Source organism: Apteryx rowi, unplaced genomic scaffold, assembly GCF_003343035.1.
Source record: "Apteryx rowi isolate R43461 unplaced genomic scaffold, aptRow1 scaffold_86, whole genome shotgun sequence".
NCBI classification, from domain to species: domain Eukaryota; kingdom Metazoa; phylum Chordata; class Aves; order Apterygiformes; family Apterygidae; genus Apteryx; species Apteryx rowi.
In genome coordinates this window covers 834623-855939 of record NW_020451160.1, presented here as the reverse complement: position 1 = coordinate 855939, position 21317 = coordinate 834623, and the positions used below count along the sequence as shown (strand labels likewise).

Sequence of the window (21317 nt, the reverse complement as noted above, 5' to 3'; positions counted from 1 at the left end):
GCTGTTGGCTCATTCATTCCCATGGCCTGGAGGTTAATTTACCAAGCAGGAGAGCGAGCGAAGCAGCAAAGCAGCAGGTTCCAGCCTACTGTTGCCAAAGCGATGAAATGCGTGTGCTGAAGTGTGACAGACCTGGCACCGCTCAGGTAAGGAGCGCTGGAACAGGGGTGACGTTGTGCTGCCCGGGGTAGGGCACTGAACGCCTAGAAAGGGCTACTACAAAGCTGGCTTTATATCCCCCTGCAGAGCGGCACTGACTCACTCTCCTCTCGCACTCAAAGAAAGAGCTCCTTTCACATGGCAGGGAAGGGCGGGGGGACGGGGACGACACATTCGATCCCCTTGTCCTGCCTTTCCCAAAGAACCACTGGCGCTGCCTGTCCTGCCAGTGCAACGTGATAATAGAAATGTCAGCAAGCTGCAAGTCAGCTTTTTGTTCCCCGGAAAGAAAACAGGCAGGCATTCTCATTAGTCCCTGTCTCTCTCGCACTCGCTGATCTGAATTAGAGTTAACTGAGGCATACAGTAATGGTCAGGCCCTCTCCCCCTCTCCGACAGTCCTACTCACCACACTTACGCTGGGGAGAGACACCCACATGCACCTCTCTCCCCTAAAGCCAAGAGAGATGTCCCCAAGGGAGTGTTTTGGCAGAAGCAGAGATCAGCTCTGAAGTCACTAGAATTTAGAGTTTCAAGTTGGTGGCTTATCAGGCGTGTAAAGCCAAGCTCTCTTGGTCCAGCCTCMCATAACTGCCTGTATCTTCATGCAGGATTACCCAAATCAGGGCCACCGCCTCACCTGAGCTAACGGTATTCCTGAGTGCGGGCACAAGGGAAATTCAGCTGCAAAACTGAGATTGCAATCCCAGAACTGTGAAAAGGCCACAAATAGGTTCACCAATAGAAATGCTAGGGAACCACTGCGTTAATGCTTAACTGAAGGCAAGAGGTCCTAGCTAGTTATACCTAGCTAGTTATGCATTAACACGTTGTGGGAAAACTTCCTGAGTCACAGGAGCAGCTGACAGTGCACCGGAGATAGAGATCTGGTTTACATCAATTATCGGCAGTTTGCATTGTTATACATGTCCTAAACTTAGTCCTTTAAACATGCAACTTTATTAGTTGCCTCCCCCACACTTCAACAAGAGTATGTATAAGCTGACCATCTGTCTTTAAAATGTCCAAAAAAAAAATCATTATTTCATTTGAGAGATCCTACTCTAGTTTTACATCATGGGATAGGATGAAAAAGCAGAAAACAATCAGGTTTTGTTAATATGTTTTTTCCGTGGCAATAAATTTCAGGAAAGTGCTAAACTGACCCCGTGGATGTCTGCACCATGCCTCCTTTTGGTACTACTCGCTTTTGTACATCAGATAAAACTGTAGCCCTATTCCTGCAATTTGTACAAACAGATGAAGCATCAGGGAAGAAACAAAGTCACGTGCCTCCTAAAAGAAGCTTTGCCTCTATCAAAATACACCAGGAAAAAGTGTTCCCTCATACGAGCCACAGAAGGGTTCCCAGCCGCATGGGAAGAGGTCCCTGAAAACACAGCAAGTCTTGGAATAAAGCCAAGAATTCAGAGCATTAAAAAGACAAAAATCATACAAAGACAAATTATTTAGGTAGATGCCAGTTGCTGAACAAAAACCATTTAATAAGCTCTATCAAACAGAAAGGCAAACTATGAGGCTGATGAGGTATTATCATTTTGCACCTGTCTGAAGGACTGCATCCTTTCTAATATCACCTGAACTTCAGCAGTCCTCTGAGATAAGACAGCGAGCGTCAGCTGTCCCCAGCATACGAAAGGCAAAAAACAAGGCATCAAGAGAGTTAAGTGAGCTGGCCAAGGGCATGGAGCAAATTCACCCCTGCAGCATCATCCCTGCTCCCCTGTCCGCGGCAGACGGGGCTGCGCTGTCATTGCGATTTCTTGCTCTGCTCCTTCAAAGAACCCAAGAGAAAAGCTCCTTCCCCCCGGGAGTCGGAAGGAAACTGGGCAGCAGAAAGAAAAGTTAACTGCTTTAACACACCCAAACTATCGCAAGGAGAGAATCAATTCAAACCCCGCTCCAGAAAAGCTGCAATTAAAGGGAAAAAAGAAGAGACCTTGCTAGGAGGAGACAAACAGAGGAAGCGAGCAACAAGTGCTGGCGCTTGGGAACTCCAGGGAGTTTGTACCAGCGGCTGCTCAGCTTGTGGCGGTTCCTCGCGCCCGCCCGCCCTCCCTCTCTGGCACACATGTAACATGAAACTTCATATCTCCAGGACAACCAATAACAAAAAAAGGCAGAGACAACAGCTGGCTGTCAGCAGCAGAGCAGAGAGGAGCCGAGCGAGGAACGAGGCACAAGCCAGGATGAGGGGAGCGATGACGTGAAAGTTTAAGAAGAGAGAAAAGCAAGACGAGAAGAGCAGTCCCGTGGCACGGCTGGGGTAAGGCTGAGCTATTGCTGGTGTTCGCTCAACCGTAGCACCTTAACATTCAGCTAGTTAGCACGTAGCTGGCGCTTTTGGAGCTCTTTGTGTGGTGAACTGCAAAATCGGCCATTGAGCAGAGCTTGCTGGCCTGAGTTTGCTTGCAGGGGACACTCAGGGGTGAAGGTGATGAGAGAGAAAAACTTTTAATAGGATTCCAGAAAGCTGGGCTGCAGCCGCGCTACTAACAAAAGGATCCAGCCTGCAGCCTTGCTTTGCTCCTGCCACAAACACTCAACAGCAGCTCAGAGCAGGAGTAAGCAACTTTTTAGCTGATTAGAAAAGCCGTATGCTATTTTCTGTTGCTGTTACAGAATTTGACCTTACGTGATAAGCAGGGTCTAGCACGGGGCATTCTCTGCAGTCATGTTTTGGTGTATTAGTGCTTAGTTTGGATGAGAGCGCCGCTCTGCTCCCCTGCACAAACAGTGTATGTGCCGCGAGAGAGGAGCCGCGGCGGCACACGAGCGCATGGCAGAGCGAGTGGGTGCCAGCCACAGCGTTTCCCCAGAGCTCCTCCCACCTGGAGCCGAGTTTTATCCCCCCCAAATCCTGAAGCAAACAGCTTAGAAAATAAACCCTGGTCGGGGAATTAACATACTGTGCAAGTTAAGCATCTGTGTCCAATAGAAATAAATGCAAAGCTTTTACACAGCCTCTAAAGAGAGCATTTAAAAAAAATCAGCTAACGTTTCAGGCACAGATGCTGGTTTACTATTCAAAACAGCCTGAGAAACCAGTGCTCTGAGAGAGAACACATACATACACATACGTGGTCTGTGGTTACTTAACAGTAACAGAGGACCGTAAGGTCTGACTGCACTGAGAAGGGAAGGAGAAAAGGAGAGGGAGCCCCCAAATACATGAAACTACTCACTGTCAGCCTTGGGTTTACATAGAGGGGTGTCCCCCAGCCTTACTCCCACCTCCGTTTGCTGCTGGATGCGGGGAGGGGGGCTGGCAAGGGGATTGACCGTACGAGTCCCTGTTTTCTCCTGTCTGAAGCCAGTTATTCTGTTTGGAAGAATCTTTCAGCTCCCGGCACTGAGCCGAAAGCCCGTGCCTCCTCCAGAAGGGCTCAGGCATGCAGCTGTTTACAAACAGGCAGGGAGAGAGGCAGAAAGCCAGTTCTCCTAGTGAGATGTCTTCCCCAATCCCATCTGTGTCCGTATGGAGGAATGTTAAGGATCAGGTATTTCCACTTCTCTCCAGTGCCATTAATGCGGAAAGGAGGGCAAATCCTGACGTACGTGTTCTACGAAGACAGAATTGGAATTGCCTGTGTGAGGAGACCTGGTAGTTAAGATCCACGCGCCTGCAGTCTAGCCCGAGGTTCAAAGGGGACGGAGGGAAGTTCCCACCCTGCTAATGAAGGGCCCGTAGGTTGGTTGTTACAGTTAAGATGGTGTCTCGAAGAAAGTACGGGAAAAACAAAGTTTAGGGGGAAAAAAAAAAAAAAAGAGGAGGAGGAGGGAGCAAGAGGAGAAGGGCAGGGGGAGGGATGCAGAGAAACAGGCCAAGTTTTCCTTGCCGAAAGAAAATCGTAACGGGTTTGGCTGGGGGCTTGTCCAGCCACAGCAGCGTGTGTATGTGGGGGGGAGGAATAAGCAATATGAAACACATGTCTGGATAAAAGAAGCAGGCCATGGCTTGCGTTACGGCTGTCACTGAGCACGGGCCTCAGCCTGCGTGAAAAGCAAAAGCGGTTACGGAGGGGAGGTACAAAATAAACCCAGGTTGATAGAGCAGATCTCTCCTGTAACACAAGCCCTGAACAACCAGCAGCCTGCCCACACGGCCGGCGGTGGGCCAGCGAGCGGAGCTGCGAGCAGCACCCAGCCCTTGCCTCCCTGCAGGCCCCACCACTGCCCCGCGCAACCTCGCCACAAGTCTTATGGCTGATACGGTTTGAAACCGCTTCTTCTGAGGAAGCAGCTGTTGTGTCCTGCAGTTTTGAGTTCCTACACCCAAGCGGCATCTGTACTAAGATTAGACCAACACATGTTAAAAACTCAAAAATGCATGCCACGTCTGAGATCTGCAGAGCAGTCAAGGACAGGACTTAGAAGTGGTTGAAAGAAGATGGAGAAGGTATTTCCAGCACTCTCAGTGGGGCTCCAGATGCCTCACCTCCAACCCCAAACTGCTGATAGATTCCAATATGTTTGTGAAGTAACTATTTCCAAAGCTTAAATAGGCACGCAGTTACTTCTCTGTCAGCTTGCTGGGAAATGGTTATTTTGCTAATGTTAGAATAGACTTTCAGGCTAAATTCAAGCATCAGCAATGCTTGGGCCTAAAAAAAGTTCACTTGTAGAACAGCTATGGATTTATTTTTAAAATTGACCTTTTCCTTTCACTGGATAACACACCATGGCTCTGTGCCTTGGTTTCCCCACTTCTTAAAAATGGGACTAAGTAGTAAGGAGTTGTCTCCTGAAGTTTTGTGGACTTGCTTGTGAGATGGAGTGGAGAAAGCCAATGGGTTCTGTAGAGGTGTAGGGACCCTAAGCTCAGTGCCCCTGATAGGTACCTCAGCTTCTCAACCTGCTATTGCAGGGCATTCAGTACCTTTTTATATTAGTCTAATACTAGGTTGCAGGGGAGGAAAGAGACATTTACACTGCTACCTCAAAACCAGTCTCCAAATAGTGGGTGGTAGAGATGACAGGGTGTTTCAGCCAAATGGCTAACCAGTCCGGGCTGCTTTATCATCTGAAAGAATTTGGAGCCTTCTTTTCCAGACCAGCTGACAAGGTCAAAGCTTTTCTCCCATGACATTCAACTGCAATTTACCAGTTTGGGTGTGTGCTGTTAAAAAATGAATTCTCTTGATACTGGGAAACTATTTTCATCTGCTTGGGAATGATTATAGGTCTGTCTGGCTCCATTCGCTCCTGTTTTAGGAAAAAGGGCTTGCCTGTGAACCGCAGTTAAGATTCATGTGGCTGGTCAACTGCAGTCATGCCAGCAAACACTGCATTAACAATGACAAGGGAAAACCCTGCACCAATAATAATGCTACATTTCTATAGCTCTTTTCATCTCAGAAGCACGTTACAGACTTAGAACAATAAACAATCATACAGGGATTATCACATCTATTGCCAAAATGCATCTACCCTGCAACAACATCCCGCAGCCCAAGACTGTTTCAGGACAGGAAGCACTGCAGACCTTATCCATCTGAAATCAGGAGCACGTTTCAGGAACCAAGAACAAAGCTGGTAGGCTTAGGAACTGGTCAAGACTTGGGGCCTTCATGTTYTTAAGAAATATGGTCACAGCTTGTTTTAAAGTGTTAGACGAAAATAAAAAACATCCCCTCCCCTTCAGCTGCTCAGCACCCTCCTTCTGTGAAGGCTGGGACTGCTGTATGAGATTTCCTACCAAATCAGCTACCACAGTCCATAGACACTTCCCATCCCTGCACTGGTCCAATTCCAATCAACTTATTTGACTTGTCTGAGTGAGAACAACACAAAGTATTTGCTTCTCCACAACCACAGAGTCCTGAAAAAAAACAGCTCCACAGTGAGGATGTTGCCCGGCATTTTGCTTTCCTGGGCACATCAGGGAGGCTCAACTGCATAAGGTCTCTGGAGTACTGCTGACATGGGGAACGGGCACTGTGGAGGACATCAAATTCACCTTCACAGGGACTTGCTGCATTAGGACTACAGGTGTTGGCAGCTTCTGGCCACTACCAACAGGTTCCCCCCTCCAAGGCTTCATCTCCAGTTTTAGATTACAGTAGCAACAAACGCATGAAAGCAAAGCTTCTTGGGGGGAGTACAGTAAAACCAATGAATCAGGAGGTCACATCAAGAGAAATAAAACCCTATGGGGCATGACTGCGTAAGCAGCAACCAGGAGTGGAAGCCATGCTTTCATCTACTTTCACCCTAACTGGGCTCCATGACTGAAGCACAACAAGCAGATAGCAAGCAAAGGTCATTTCATTTTGTAACTGTAACAAAACCAGGGACTAACTTTCTATCTAAACTTCTCAGACCACCTTGAGACTTGGACACACAACAATTAGCAAACTGAACCTCTGATGGTGGTTACGTATCCTGCTGCTTCACAAGAGATGAAGTCACCCAGCAGGGGGATGGAATGACTTACCCAAAATCACACAACCACTGAGTCGGTGGCAGGCCCAGCACAGGGCCTGCATTTCCTAACTTCCAGTCTTGAGGCTTAACCACAAACTGAAATTCATGTTTGTTATGCTGAAATAGGCTGCTGAAATGCCACCATGGTTATGACTAAACAAGCGTCTCATTCCTCAGCAGTAAATTTAAGCTCACCCACTCCCTATAGTTCTTTGATGCACCTGCACAGACACACAGAAAGAATGTAGCTTTCCAAACCAAAACCAGGCAAAACACTGTTTAATTTTCATCGGTTCCAAAATATTGATAGCAATTTGACTAGCTTAAGGCAGATAGAGGGATGTGGGACCCGAGTTCTGTAGTCATCCCAAAGCTCTTTTTCTTAGTTGAAGCACAGAAGTTATCATGCACAATTGGTTTGCAGTACCAAAACACCCTGACCAAAGCTTTTTTCTTGAATATCTAGAATGTGGCATTTTAATAAATGGCTTCATTCTCAGAAGGGCTGAGTAACCAACATCTCTGAGTGCTTCAGTATGGCTTAAGTCCATTAAAACAGATCAGAAGGATAATCTCAGTGCTATTACGGCAATTTTCACAGCTTTATTCAGCAGGCACAGCAGGATGAATATGCATAAAAACAAACATTAGCACTTCCTGGAAATCTAACTCTAAAAGCACCCTGAACGTAAGACATGCTTCTTTGGTTTTAAATGATAATCTAATTTTTGCAGCTAAGCAGCACACCTGCAGACCACAGATGTCCCCCTGCATTACTGCACACTCTCTCTTTTCAAGCAAGGCTAACAACTCACGGCACATGGCAGATTCTGCCTTATTTTTCAAAAAGAAAGAAACCCAGATTAAAAGATTTGTTTTATTCTCTCCCCTGCCTGGCCCTGCAACGTGGAGGGCAGCAGAGACATTTGATGATCTAGCCTCACTGGTTGAGATGTTTTTAAAGAACAGCCACAAGAGAAAACAACTGCAACCGCGAATTTCAGACTGCCACAGCACCCCAGCAGGAGCTTCCAAACTGCCTGCCACGAGGCACCAGCACTGTGTCACGTTCTTTTCTAGGCAGGTTTGTCTTCTTGCCTCCCTTCACCCTATTTTCACTTCTTTTTATCTCTAGCTGCAGCTATGGCAAGTTAATGACATTTAGTCTGACAACGCATAACAAGTTCCCTTGACTTTGCTGCCCTAACAGCCACGTCTCCTCTGCTCTGGACGGTTCCTGTCCTCCGTGGATGTATTTTTGAGGAAGGACAATGAGCAAGGAGTGATTCTCAGATGAGAAAAACCCAGGCAGAGAATTACGTTTGCTTCAAACCCCGCAGGACCTGTGAGCCACAGAGTTTCCAACAGAACTCGCTGTTCTAAGGCTCTAGAACAGTGATCCGGTCTTAGAAAATAAACTGCCAGCTAAGGCCTACAGCCCTAAGTTTCAAATCATTTTAAGAATTTCCCGTTTTAATAATAATTATAGTTACTGCTTCATCAAAATCTCCTGCACCACCTGGCATCTACTACTATTGGCAACTGGGAGCTTACTTGAACATAGTATAATGAAAAAAATGAACTATTTCTTACGRCTCTGCTGTGAAACCTGTAAGTAATGTCATCACTGTTGTGTTGTAGATGAGGGAGATAAGCAAGTTGTCTCATGCATCTGCCTTAAGTTGCACAGTCAGCACTAGCCTTACCCTCATGCTAATCTTCAGGGCAAGATCTTGGTTCTGCTGAAATTGATGGGAATAAGATCATAATCCAAACTAGTTCTGAGCAAAGACTTTAGTCACAATTAGAATGGAAGATACAAAAGTCCCTGAATGCAAATAGCTTTCCTGGGGGGTTTATACTTTTTTTTTTCTTTTTTTGAGGAGAAGTGATTTATTCATCCCCTTTTTGCTACACTCCACAAGCAGAAATCCCAAAGCGGTGTGAGCCCTTGGAGCCGGCGTGCAGTCGGAAGCGCAGGCAGGTGGAAAAGCATTTGCTCCCTCACGGGCAGATTGGAGACTGCACCACCAACTGCAGTTCAGACCTTCTCCCTGAAGAAGTTCAAATCAAGGTAAACAAGCAACATTCCTTGCAAGTTTTGGAACAAAAACTGCTTCGCTTAGAGCCAGATAAGGCACCATAGGCAGAGGAACGTCCATTACTGAGAAGAGAGAGTCAAGACAAGCTCCTATCATTTTAGACTAGGCACTCTGTTAATCTACATGGAGTTATACAATTCTGATTGTAATTTTACATTTTACATCCAACCTCAGAAGTCTAGTTCTTATACTTGCTGCTCCTGATGCAGCCTAAAGCATGGTAGGAAAAGTTAGAGCAGACTCCTTTCTAGGAGAGCTGCTAGGCAGGCAGAAATACCCCCAAGGGGAAGAAAAATTTTTAGAATGCTATAGCCAGAAATATATATATATTTAAGGTTTTCTTTTAGAGCCAAGAGCAAAAAGCACAAATCACTTCACCTCTGCCTGCACCGCCATCTCTTAGAATGGAAACAGAGCTGGAAACTTGCTGACACAAAGTCCTAGAGCACCGTGCAAAGCAAAGAGCAGCCGTTTCTGGCGCAGTTCGCTTGGGGTGTGGCAATCATCCGGAAAGAACTATTTAACCCTAGTCTCAAAAGTGACCTTTTCAGGGCAAAAGGCCACAGCTATGCCTCCCTGCTAAGTTGCACAGAGATTTTTCTGTGGGGCGAGCTTTTCCATCCACCCCCATCCCCAAGAAGCCAGCTGGTTCCGATTTTTATTCCTTAGCTTGGGTTTAAAAGAACAAAGGAAACCCTTTCTGCATTGCATAAACATACAAAATGTAATTTTACTTGGCGCTGTAGTATTAAAGCCCAGCATGCAAAGAAACAGCCAAGGTCTCTCTCAGTCCTCAGTGTGTTTAGAAAAACTGAACTCCAAGCATCCATTTGTTTGAGCAACCAAACCAGATGTGCACTAGTGAACTAGCCGGCTTATTCTGGAAGTCCTGTTTAGGTCTTTTGCCTTTGGGTTATCACCAAAAAACGGAAATTAGATTGCAATGTTTAAGTCCCATAAAACTGTGTTGACTATTACAGCACGCACAAGCTAGGAAATTTAATGACATAAGAGCCTTAATCCATCTGCATGTCCAAAAGCTTGTTTTAGGCAAGACTATGCATATTTCCCAGCAATCTTCTATTCCACTTACTGACTGAAGTAAAATTTTAACTTCTGTAGCTCTCCTGCAAGCCTATTCATTGCAACGCCTTGCAAAATTTTGCTTACGGGGGGCAAGAAATACTGGTGGCAAAACTGAGGTATCTAACTTTGACTAGACTAATAATATCAATTAGCAATGGTTTCTGATCATCATTCTCTCTGACAATAAGCAAAGTGTGAGATTACTGAGCAGGGCAGGAAGGACTTTCTCTACGAGGCCCTGACAGACTCGGCAGCTTTTCCTTTGCTCATCACCAGCAGTGACGGACGGACATCCACCGTTCAATTTACATAATACTCCATTAAACAGAGCGTGACTAAAAAAATAAATAAATAAATAAAAAAGCTACACTTAGTCATCTGTAAAAACTTGAAAATCATCCAGCTGTCTCCAGTAAACGCAGACTTTAGCTTTTAATATCACCATTCAGTAAGACTGGTTGATAAAGCCAGAGTTTAATGGTATTGTAAAAAGGTGCTGAAATAAGCACCTTATTTTTTGAAGGGGCTTTCTGTAGCTGGAACCACAGAGTCTTTGAAGGGACCTACTGTATGTTACTCAGTAGGAAACAAGTGAAACCTATGTATCACCAGAACACAGTATTTGGAACACAATTTGAGTTAGAATTGCATGGCTTTCTGGAAGACAGTTGAAGCACAATTGAAAAAAATCAATTATTTTCACTGGGGGAAAGCCAAGGGCAGCCACTGTCCAGTTTTAACTCCATGCTTGCTGACATAGGTGTACTTTTAGAAGAAATACCATATTTTTGCCTTTGCGTAACAGTGCAACTGTCAAAACAACCCTCAAAGCCAGATTTTGAAATGCAAACAGTGCCAGAACGTGTAGACAGTTAATAGTCCTCCACCTTAGCTACTGGGAGCAAGGACTGAGACCAGATAAACTTGTTTTACTTGTGAACCCCAGTGAGCTCTATAAGAAGGCTGGCAGCTTCCTAGCATTAGTCCGTGAAAAGCTTTATTCTCTCTCCATTTGTTTCTTTCTACAGCATAAAGCCCGAAGCGGTTGAGCCAGAATGTCTTCTGGAGGCTTTCTGAAGGAAATGCAAGGCATTGGCGAGAAGCTGCTCCTTAAGCTCCAGAAGCTGCCCAAGGCTGACCCCGTGGAGATTGTGTCCTTCTGCGTGATTCTTCTGTTTATCGGTGAGTTTATCGGTGGAGGCAGAGGGGTGCCAGAATGTCTCTTCTCTTTCGCAGGGGCAGCTTGCTCTCGGGCTCTGTCGATAGATCATGTTGTCAGCAGTTGTTTTCCAGACCGTGCTCTGAAGCCCAGTTTAATCTCTAAGTCAGTTTTAATGTTCAGTGTGCACCTCTGCACACACGTAGAATATGACAGGCAGCAGCGTAACTCCTCTATTCAAGTCTTAGTTTAAACAGCAGTATTTAGCCAACGCCAGGTTGCTGCAATGTTTTGAGGCAGAGGAGATGGTTTGTGACAAATGGCATTAGGGGACCTCACTGCCACGTGGACACTCAGGTGGAGGACTCCAAGTGTCATTTCTGTGCCTAGTTCAGTGGAAGCAGCGTGCTTCAAACGAGCGTATTTATTCGCCTCTGGTAATAGCGAGACCCCTTGTGCTGCCATGTGGGGATGCCGAGGAAGGAACAACAAGGACCTGCTCGCGCAGGGGGGGCAAAATTTGTTGAAAAAATGGGAAAATGAGGAGGAAGGCAGTTCCTCCCCCCTCCGAGAGGTAGAGCTTGCTTCCAGCCGCAGCGCCAACAGGAAGGGTGTGCGTCCACCTTGCACGCTCCTCCCCGTGCTGGAATTCAGAAACAGGCACACCTGCCTTTTCTTTTCTTTTTTTTCATAGCTACAGCTGGTTCCCCACAGGTCAGGTTACCTGGCAACCCATCCACAGACTTTTAAGGAACACAGACGCACACACGTGGGCACGCACGTGCTCTTGCACATTTTGACGGATTAAACATGTCATCCTTTTCTCTTCCAGATAAACTAAGATATCCCTCCCAACCCTGACCATTATGTCTAATATAGAATACCATCAGGTTAGCTCACTGCTTTAAAAAGCAAAACCTTATGCTTGAAGTATCTATTTTCTCAAGCTAAATACGGAAGAAAAAATAAAGCCAACCCAGTCACGAATATCTATCATCATTAAAGGGCACGCTGCACCCACTCTTCAGAAATAGAACTGCCACAGAAATGCCAGTTTGACTAATCAAATCCTCTCTGATGCAACTATGGGGTGACTTCAATCTCCGTCCATTCCAGACACACAACTCCACCTGGTTGTTGCATTTCATCCCAGAAACAACAGCCACATAAGGCAGGTAAAGATACGCACCCACATGGCTTGGTATATAGCTCTTATGATCATCAAATATTCAGTAATGACGATAGGAGCTGTGTGTGTGTGTGTAATGGGTGAACTCTGGGCCCACAGTCTGGAAAGCAATCTTTCAATCCAAAATCTATAAATATTAAAACTCTGTATTTTTATTGTTATTGCATTGCCTACAGATAAGTGTATGCAATTTCCCATATGGACACTTTTCCACTTGCCCAGAAATAAATGCAACAGTCATTGTAATTTGTTCTTTACAGTTGCAGCAGAATTTCCCTCTGCCATTTCCATAATTTATTTATTTACCTCTGGAAACAAATCTAAAATTACTTGCCTAAACCTTTCTTCACTGGGCCTGCCCTATCTGCCTGTCCTGAATCTTTGAACCTGTTGGCTGATTTCAGCCAAGCCTGACAAAGCAACAGGAACTTTTATCTTTTGATCCCTTCCAAGTATCCATGAAAGGAGACATCTGGGTAGAGGGGAAAGATCCAAATTGGTGCCCCACATTGGGGAAGTCAGTATAACTAGCTTCTTAACCATTACGGGCAGCCAGCTGGCCAACCAGCAGAGGCACTAGCAAGCCAACCAACACACCTCTGGCTYCTACTAAGACCTGACATGTGCTGACATTTGTCCAGCTAAATGGATAACGAATACAAGAGGGGAGGAACTTAGAAGGAGGAAGGTAAGGGACACGGCAAAAATCAGGTAGAAACCAGGCTTTGTTAATTCTGCTGTTCATCAAACAACTTAGAGGAGACGTAGGGTAATTCTCCAATGATTCTCCCTGTGTCATGAATCAATATCCTTTGCTTTTCTTTCCAGTTACTGTTCTGGTGATGATGATCATCGCCTGCAGCTGCTGCTGCTATAGCTGCTGTAGCTGCAACGGACGTCCTGACCACAGGCGTAGGAAGATCCAAGTCCGCCCAGTTGCCCATCCATGAGGTGTAACAAGAGATGACATGACCTGCTACCAAGGACATGCATGGATATCATGATTCAGTCACACTGGAATGCCTGTCTACACTAACTCATGGAATATGGCAATAACAATATTAATGAATATGACTCAGAGGACCAGAAATCACAGCCTGGATTTCATTCTTTCTGCTGGGCTCCACGGTGTGACCACAAAGGTAATGCTACTTTGCCATCACTGTCTCCCTCAGCTGGAGTGTAGGGGGGGTGCACCAACACACGCTACCAAGAGAACAGACACACTTTCCCAGTGACAACCCTACAGCTGGGCCAGCCAAGGATTCCCTTTGTGACCATGGAGCCACAAACCAAAGCAGAGAACACGTAAGCTGCCACACGGCTAGGCAGCCCCTACCCTCTTCACAAGTCAATAACCCGAAGGATGATGCTGGGCACTAGCAAAACCCACTAACATCACTGGGAGGTGCACGTGCTCAGCACATCTTGGAGGAAGCCCAAACCTGCTCTCTTGAAAGCCGTGAACAACAGAGCACTGACATTTAGGTGAGATGTCTGCTGAAAACACAACAAATCATGGACCTTCTGAGCTTGACATGCCAGCTGAGGCTCTGAGTGCAGCTGGTTACAAATGCTCCCTGCTTCTGAAAACTCAGTGTTACAAGGATGTGAAACTGCCAAAGAGAACAATTAGATCATGTGCAATATCAATTGTAATCAGAAAGATGAAGGCAAAAGGGGAAAACTCACAAATATTACAGTTTAATTTGATCGCTCTACTACTAAACATGCTCTCTACCACCCATCCTCTATGTGGTATTCAGATCCTTCAAGAGTTCTGCTCTTTCTGCATATTGCAGGTGAATGCTCCTTACAGAGCGTGGGAGTCACAGGGGATGCACAAATCTACATCCTCACTTGAGGGACCTGTGCGCAGGACTCCCTGCACTGGGTGCAGTTTATTTTAGTGGACATAAACATTATGCTTAAGGTGTGTTTATTCGCATACACCAAGGCATCTCACAGAAGTGACATACAGTATGGTGAGTGTCACTTCAGGGTATATATGCAGCAGCTGACACTTGGCATTGTGACAAAGCAGAGCCATGAATGGGCTGCACAGCTGAAGTTAACAAGTGCAAATAAATCCCTTTTCCATGCTGCAGCCACTGTGTATGTTTGGTTTGTATTTTGGGGAACTTCAGAAAGGGATTTATGTACAAGGCTACAGCACAGGCGATGACTTTCGTAACTGGGACAGAGAAATGGAAGAATATCATACTGCACCTATTCTGTAAGCCACTGGCGTTTTTTCAGCCCCAAATAGTTTGCCACAACACGAAACCAATCATCTTAAACCAATCACCTACATCATGCAGATAAGCCATCTTCTACCCTTGTGTTCAGATTGTTAAGCCTGGAAGAGTCAAAGGGGTTATACATGTATATACCAGAGTCAGCGTCCAGCTAGAGAGAACAGAATCATTAAGTTTAAATAATGAGCTTTTAAATACTCTTCACACTACAGAGGGGCAAGATAGGGAAAACTTTGTAAAGAAACCTCTTCTTTCTGATGCCTGCACCTGGATTAGTAAAATGAACATTGCATCAGTAACTTCTCATGTATATATTGCACTTTAATTATTTCAAAGAAACTAGATGTAGGTATTTTGCACTTTTGTACAGTTGCAGCCAGCAACATAGAGGATAGTTTAAAAATTAAGGAGAAAAAAACTCCTAAAGCCAACAACATTACTTTTAAATTAAAAAAAGAAAACGTTTCCAGCAGAAGATGGGGATGTTCCTAAGAGAGCAAAGATCTGAGCCCCAACTTGACAACTGCCAATAAAAGGAAGATCCCCAGAGCTACTGCATGCACAGACTAACAAAGCACCGGCTTTTATTATGCCATCCCAAAACTTTCACTCCCAAACTTGTTAGGGTAGGATAAGCTCAAGTGTGTCATCAGTTTACTCTCATCAACATTCAGTGTGATGCATCACACTATAACCCCTCTGTCAGATATGTTGCTTTTCTCATTTCATTTACAGACAAGCGACAATCAAGGTGACAGGATGTCTTGGAACCCCTCTTTTGCAGGAGATGGGCTCAGTTTAACAGACCTTTTTGTTTCTTAATTATATCACGAGACCTGTGAAAGAACAGAGCTTACTTTCTTCCCTAGTTTGTGCTAGACATGCCAGCTGCAGGAATTAACAGGATCCCACTGAGAAATGTTTCGGCAGCATGGAATGGGCCTGCGCTAACGGAGTCAGAAGGAAGTTCTGGGGGTTGGAAACGCATCAATGCCTGACAAGCTGCTGTCACTAGGAATGAGCTCAGAGCTGCCAGGCCTTATCTCAACATGAAAAGCCACAAATGCTTGCTTGCCGGTCATGCTACAAGTTACACCAGTGACAGACAGCAGGCAGGGGGACAGAGGAAATGGTTCCTCTATTATCTCTGCTACTGTTAGTTACTGAATTAGAAGCAGAAGAGAAACAGCATAGTTAGAAAAGAGAAAGGGAGAAAAATCAAGCAAGTCTCTAAAGAATACAGGTGCCTTTCTGGAGCAGAGGAGCAGCCATCAAGCATGTGACTCCACAGGGTAGGGGTTCCTAGGCTGGTTTCCACACACTTGCCTAGACCTCACTGATACTCTGCTTGGCATTTCATACTGTTATACTCAGTAGGACTATTCGTATACTTGATGCATATGCATAAGTGTTGGGCTGCATTGGGGTCTGCCAACTTTCATGCAAAAGATCAGGTTGGCCTGAAAGATGCCCAGCAAATCTCCATTCAGTTTACTGCAGTTCTTCAGTTTCTGTTGGCTGGAAAAAATGCGAGACAGTCCGAGTCCCTGCACACCACTCACACAAGCCTTAGGTCTTTTTTGGCTTCGCCCATTATCCACATAAAGGGACCTGGAACACCCTGAGCACTAGTGAGGCTGTATCTTCTCTGTTTCAAAAAGGAGAGAAAGATTCAGAAGAGAACAGACTAAGGTAAGACTTCTTCAAACACAGCAATTTCTGGACACATTGTAAAAGCTGGAGCGAGCCTGAAAGTAACTGCAAGGAAATACAGTTACTTTAGTATGACAATACGACTAGTGAAATAGTTTCTTTCCATGAGACACTCACAGTGAACCTTGAGGCCAGCCTCTCCAGCAGAAGCATTTAAAGCTTTATGGAATAGTTTCTACTCAGTAACATCATCCTTCTGGTTTCAAAGTGATCTGCCTGGCTTGTGACAGAAATTTTCCTTTACACACATGCATCACGCTTTCCTCCCCCCCCATATATACACCTCTCTCCAGGAGCTTTTTATTTGCAGCACCTTCCCTCTGATCTTCCTCAGTTAAGAAAGCAACAGTGAGTCCATTTTACTGCAGCTAACAGCAGTGCAAGGCTCTGTAATGAACTTACCTATCTAAATGGTCATGATGAAGTTTGGACTAGAGGGCAGTCTTGTTCACAGTTTCATTTTAGAAATGCCAGTCTCTTAACTGAGCTTGCAGTTCACATACAGCCAGGAGCCAGGGAACAAAGCCCTCTTCTCTCCATCACAAGCTGTAATATCCCCCATTTAGAGGATGTAGTAGACCTTTACTGGCACTAGGAAGGTTTGGCTGGAATAGATGCATGCATGGATACAGGCACAAAGAAGAAATGTTTAAATCACAGGTAAATTAAGCCTTTTTAAGTAGGCTGAAGGCCTTTGATTAGATTAGCCACACCTTTGCAAGAAAGCCAGCTGTTAATCATTTACTGCAGTACAAACAGGCAGTTTCCACACTTACTCTGCAAGTCTCTGGGTGCAATAAGGGGGTCTTCACTACAGGCCAAGATCTCTTGGAGTGGGTGCAGAGGAGACACCAGAAGAAGTGCACACTACAAACACAACAGCTTCAGGTATTTATAAGACTGTATATGACTGTCTTATTTCAGGAGGCTAACTATAGTCAGAGGAGAGAGAGGAGCTTTCTGGGGTGTATGGTCACACAGGGTTTCTGCCTCTGGGTCTGCAGAGTTAATATTGAGGCTTTTCTGTCTAGGCTGACTCCTTTTTAAAGGAAAAGGGAGTTATCCAGAACAGCCTCCTTGTCCTGTATACCTGTGGGTTAAGGACTGGGCAAGGTGATCTGCCATCACTCCAAAAACCAAAGCATTAACTGACTATTTTGGCTGCTTAGAAACAAAAGCGTCAGGAAACTGAAGTGTGAGCTTGTACTCCTAGTCAAAGGTGACTCGTTGTGCAAAGTGTGTTTCATCCTCACCTAATCCTCTCCTTTCATATGATATTAAGGATGCAGACATAAGAGGCAGCAAATCAGGCTTAAATATTTTGAAATAATGAACATATCTTCCTGTATTAAGCCTGTACAGTAATATTTGAGTGAGAGTACAAGAAATAATCTATCCTTCCTTTCATTTGAGAAGCATCTAGCAAGGAAGTTTTAGTAAAACCACAAGATGCTTGCAAAGAGATGCTGGATGTTCTTTAGAAAGCTGACAGCTGGGTCATTATGCAAAGTATCGGTGAATGAAAGAGCAAGTGTGTAGAACCCACTGAGATCCCAGTTTAAATTATTACTGGACTTAAGAATTCACAAGAGTGCCCAGCTTTCATTTTTAAAGATCTTTCCAAGGGTATCAACCAGATTCTCCCATTGAATACCTGTCTGTCATGTGTAGGCTGTGCAGTTCCCAGAGATGATGGGTTCATGCTGGGAGATGCACTCAATTATTAAAAATATTGATAAGCTACAATTAAAACAAATCTCAGCTACCAAAATCTTGGAAGGCCGGAAGATTTCTGCTTTACTTCTCTGTAGATATGACTGCTAAGAAGGCCTCAGCTATCTTCCTTCTGGTTTATGCTCCAGATTCTGTGAAGAGTGACTCTACCTTTTGGAACAGGGATGCCTGCAGGCACAAAGGACTTGTGCATATATTGGTTTAGGGACTGTGGCTATTTCTGCTCAGGGCGCAGAGAGGATACATCAACATCTGATGCTGTTCTTGTCTAACTCTGGCAGGACAGAAGCCACCATGTCATCAGTACAAGAGGAGTCCTCGGTTCTGGAAGACCTGAAGAGACGGATTATAACAAGTGACTGGGCTCTTGGGGGGCTAGTGGTGATTGGTGCCTTCTGTCTCATCTTTGTTGCTCTCCTCTTATTTGCTGCCATCTTTGGGTGCTGCTCATCTCCAAAGCAAAAGCAGAGCTGTGTGTAAACAGTGAGGCTGAGTGCAGTACTCAAGCCTTGCAGCCAGGCAAGAGTCAGCACAGGAACAATCTTACTGTGTTGTTCATAGAAAGCTTTCTCACCTTCTGTCCCTGGATGGTTATTTCTCCCCATGCAGCAATCCTGCATCAAGAGCCGTATACTAGCGCTAGCAGGTTATTCTGCGAATCCACAGCGAATGCAATACATTCAGCAATCGTATTCAGGAACTGCATGACTAGCTGAATGCCAGAGTCTCTGCCTGACTTTCATCTTTCAAGCAAAACCACAGGGTAGCGATGATAAATGGTCAGCCATCACCTAAAATTGATGAAGATGCCTCCAACTGCTGCAGTTTCATGTTTTCTTCTGCCTCACAAGTAGGCAACAGGAGACTCACCAGCAAAAGCTCAACTTGACCTTTCTGTCTCAATGTCTGTTCTCCAAAAGCAGCTCATACAATTATTCTCCTGTCATGCTCAGGCAATAGCCTAAATATACCATGCAAAAACTTGCCTATCAGAATATAAGTCTGTCTTTGTTCTTATGTAGAATCTTGCAAGATCAGCGTTTCAGGTTTAAAGAGCATCTTAGTCTCCTGTACAATTACAAGGAAGAGACAAATCCAGACAACACTGCTGCAATATGTGACCCTGGGATGACTTGTGGCATATCAGAAGGTAGTAAGCAGGTAACAAGCTGGGAGAGGGAAGAGAGATGGGCAAGCATTTGAGTTTAACTAGGTCAGTGAGCTTCCCTCACAGTAGCATGGCAAGAAGCAGGAATCTTTCTCTTATGTACTCAGTGAAATACTATTTCCTTCTCTATTAACCTGAGCACAGGAGAATCTGTTTTCTCTCTGCCCTCTCTCAGGCATTGCCTCACTACTGCAGCCCAGTTCTAGTGAAGATCCTCACTACAAATAATAATCAGGGCTTTTTTTACCTTTTTTTTTTTTTGTATATATGAAATGGGAGATGCTGTAACATGGTTACATGGATCCCAACACATGCCCTCACTAGGATACCACCCTGGCATGTCCTGTAACTACTTCTGGCTTATGCAAGGCTAGTTTGTTGATCTAACACAGTTCTCGCAGCACGAGTGTCTATTCCAAGACAACACTATCACAACTAACTTTATTGACAACCTGTGTAAGGACCCAGAAAAAACAGATATTGAGACATTTCCAGGATCAGCATCTAACCCAATAGACACAGATGCCTCATATTATATAAAACTCAGACAAGCAGCCATCTGGCCATTCTTGCTGTGAGTAGGTGACATGCAACAGAAGGAGCAGAGCTGCTTAGGTTTTTACCTAAGTGGATCAAAGTCTTCTAGCAGGAAGCATCCTAATAGCTACTTCCTCAAATCGCCTTATCTTTGGACAAAAACACATTACCTCAGATGCCCCAGTGCTACTCAGCATTGTGCCATACTTCAGCACAAGTAAGACTCTTACAGAACAACCCCATAAAAACAGGATTTGTTTTTCAAACATGGCCTGAAAGAGAGAATATGCTCACCAAGGCATCAGAAGAGAAACACATGCCACATCAACCCTGAAAAAGCCACCTTAGATGCTGCTGTGAAAGATTAAACTAAATGCAGATCTGAAAGCAAGATGACTAGTGTTGACTGTTTTCACTTAGTGAACACACACTGCTCTGTTACTGGCAAAATTATAACTTTGATGTCTCATCCAGCATAGCCTAGCAATCGGTACAATTACAGCTTACAAGTCATGAATTAAATCTGAATAACACGTTGCAGATGCTAGTCTGCGTTTAGATTGGGCACATCCATAATTTGAGCCTGTTTCTGAAAGGTTCTAAGCACTATCAGCTCCTTCTGAGGTCAATGAGAATCAAGGATACCTAGTATTTTGCAGAGTGGAGCCCCTGAGATTTAGAGAAACATTAAAGCTAAATGCTTCCATCCTATGGTGATGGTCTTTAGCCTGTCTGTCCGTCTCCTTACAGGAGACGTGGCAAAGGAGGAGAGTCAAAACAGAGGCAACTGGAACTAAGTCATTCCACCACAGCTAAAACATATTAAAATTCATAGCCAAAGGAATCATAGTTTAACGTCAACATGTTACTTATCAGACTCCAAGACCAATATCTCAGTTAACTCAGAGGTGGGAGTGAGTAACAGATGTCTAAGTGACACTTTTGCTTGGTCAAGACAAAAAGTATCAGGTGATTCATTCACTATTTTCTTTTTCCTGGTCATGCAGTTACAGAAAGATCTCAGCCATAACAGTGCCTTGGAGGGAAATGACATTGTTTCCCCAACATTAAACAGCGTTTGAAAGAAATGCACTTACCCCAGCTCCTCACAGAAGTTGACTACGGCATCAAAGGCTGTCATCACAGCTTTGTCAGACTCTTTCAAGGAGCCTTTTTTTTCCTGGAATTAGAGAGGGACAATAACTATAGTCTTCAATTCAAATAGAAACAGGTATAGCATCTCTAGTGACAACCAAATCTAACCCTGCTGAGCAAGGCAGCACAGATACAGACACCACCCCTTTCTCTGCTCAGATCACTTCTGCTCGCCCATGCTTCTCTAATAGGGCTGGAGCTGGGTCTGGCAGCCCTTTCCCTCCCTGCTTTGCTCTCTTCTGCTATCCCTTGAAACAGGGTTACAGACAGCTCCAGAGCCAACAGCTACACCTGCAGCTCCAGAAAATAATCATTTCATCTTTGCATATTCAGACATTACTACAGGCAAGAGGCAAACCAGATCTGAGCAAAGCCAGCATACACAGGCTGGTGGATACTATTCTGCAGATCCTACCTGGATTTTAGAGAGCTCTTTCTTGATCAGGAAGCTGACTTGATCCCGGTCCTTCCTAGAGTAATAGAGGCGGCAGCAGGATGGCTTCCCATCTCTCCCAGCTCTGCCAGATTCTTGGTAATATCCAGCCATTGACTTGGCAATATTCCAGTGGGCAACAAATCTGCATGCGATAAGACAACAGGAAGCACATGG

The 21317-nt window shown here is 44.9% G+C and overlaps 2 protein-coding genes across 7 annotated transcripts in view; one reads left to right on the top strand and one right to left on the bottom strand.

The window, feature by feature from the left end:
- The window catches only part of RECQL5 (RecQ like helicase 5), a 41091-nt gene that overhangs the window by 11743 nt on the left and 8031 nt on the right, over window positions 1-21317 (bottom strand). The window contains exons 7-8 of the mRNA XM_026090574.1: window positions 21123-21285; window positions 20650-20732 (exon numbers count right to left, since the gene is read on the bottom strand). Of these exons, the coding sequence (XP_025946359.1) occupies window positions 20650-20732; window positions 21123-21285 (246 nt within the window). The remainder of the gene's footprint in view (window positions 1-20649; window positions 20733-21122; window positions 21286-21317) is intronic.
- On the top strand, window positions 2291-13113 carry SMIM5 (small integral membrane protein 5). Of its 6 annotated transcripts, none has more exons than XM_026090560.1 (4): window positions 2292-2446; window positions 8535-8680; window positions 10823-10976; window positions 12971-13113. In XM_026090560.1, exons 3-4 carry the CDS (start codon window positions 10850-10852, stop codon window positions 13090-13092), a joined length of 249 nt encoding a protein of 82 aa, XP_025946345.1. In that variant the 5' UTR covers window positions 2292-2446; window positions 8535-8680; window positions 10823-10849; the 3' UTR covers window positions 13093-13113. The 6 variants fall into 6 exon arrangements, with proteins under 6 accessions (XP_025946348.1, XP_025946345.1, XP_025946347.1 ...); XM_026090562.1 differs by having other exon boundaries at window positions 8532-8680; XM_026090561.1 differs by having other exon boundaries at window positions 8490-8680.

What these genes read in the sequence shown, in the direction of transcription:
- SMIM5 (XM_026090563.1), top strand. Translation starts at nt 10,850, where the DNA reads ATGTCTTCTGGAGGCTTTCTGAAGGAAATGCAAGGCATTGGCGAGAAG. An exon ending in CGTGATTCTTCTGTTTATCG is followed by an intron (nt 10,977 to 12,970) that starts GTGAGTTTATCG and finishes TTTTCTTTCCAG; the next exon opens with TTACTGTTCTGGTGATGATG.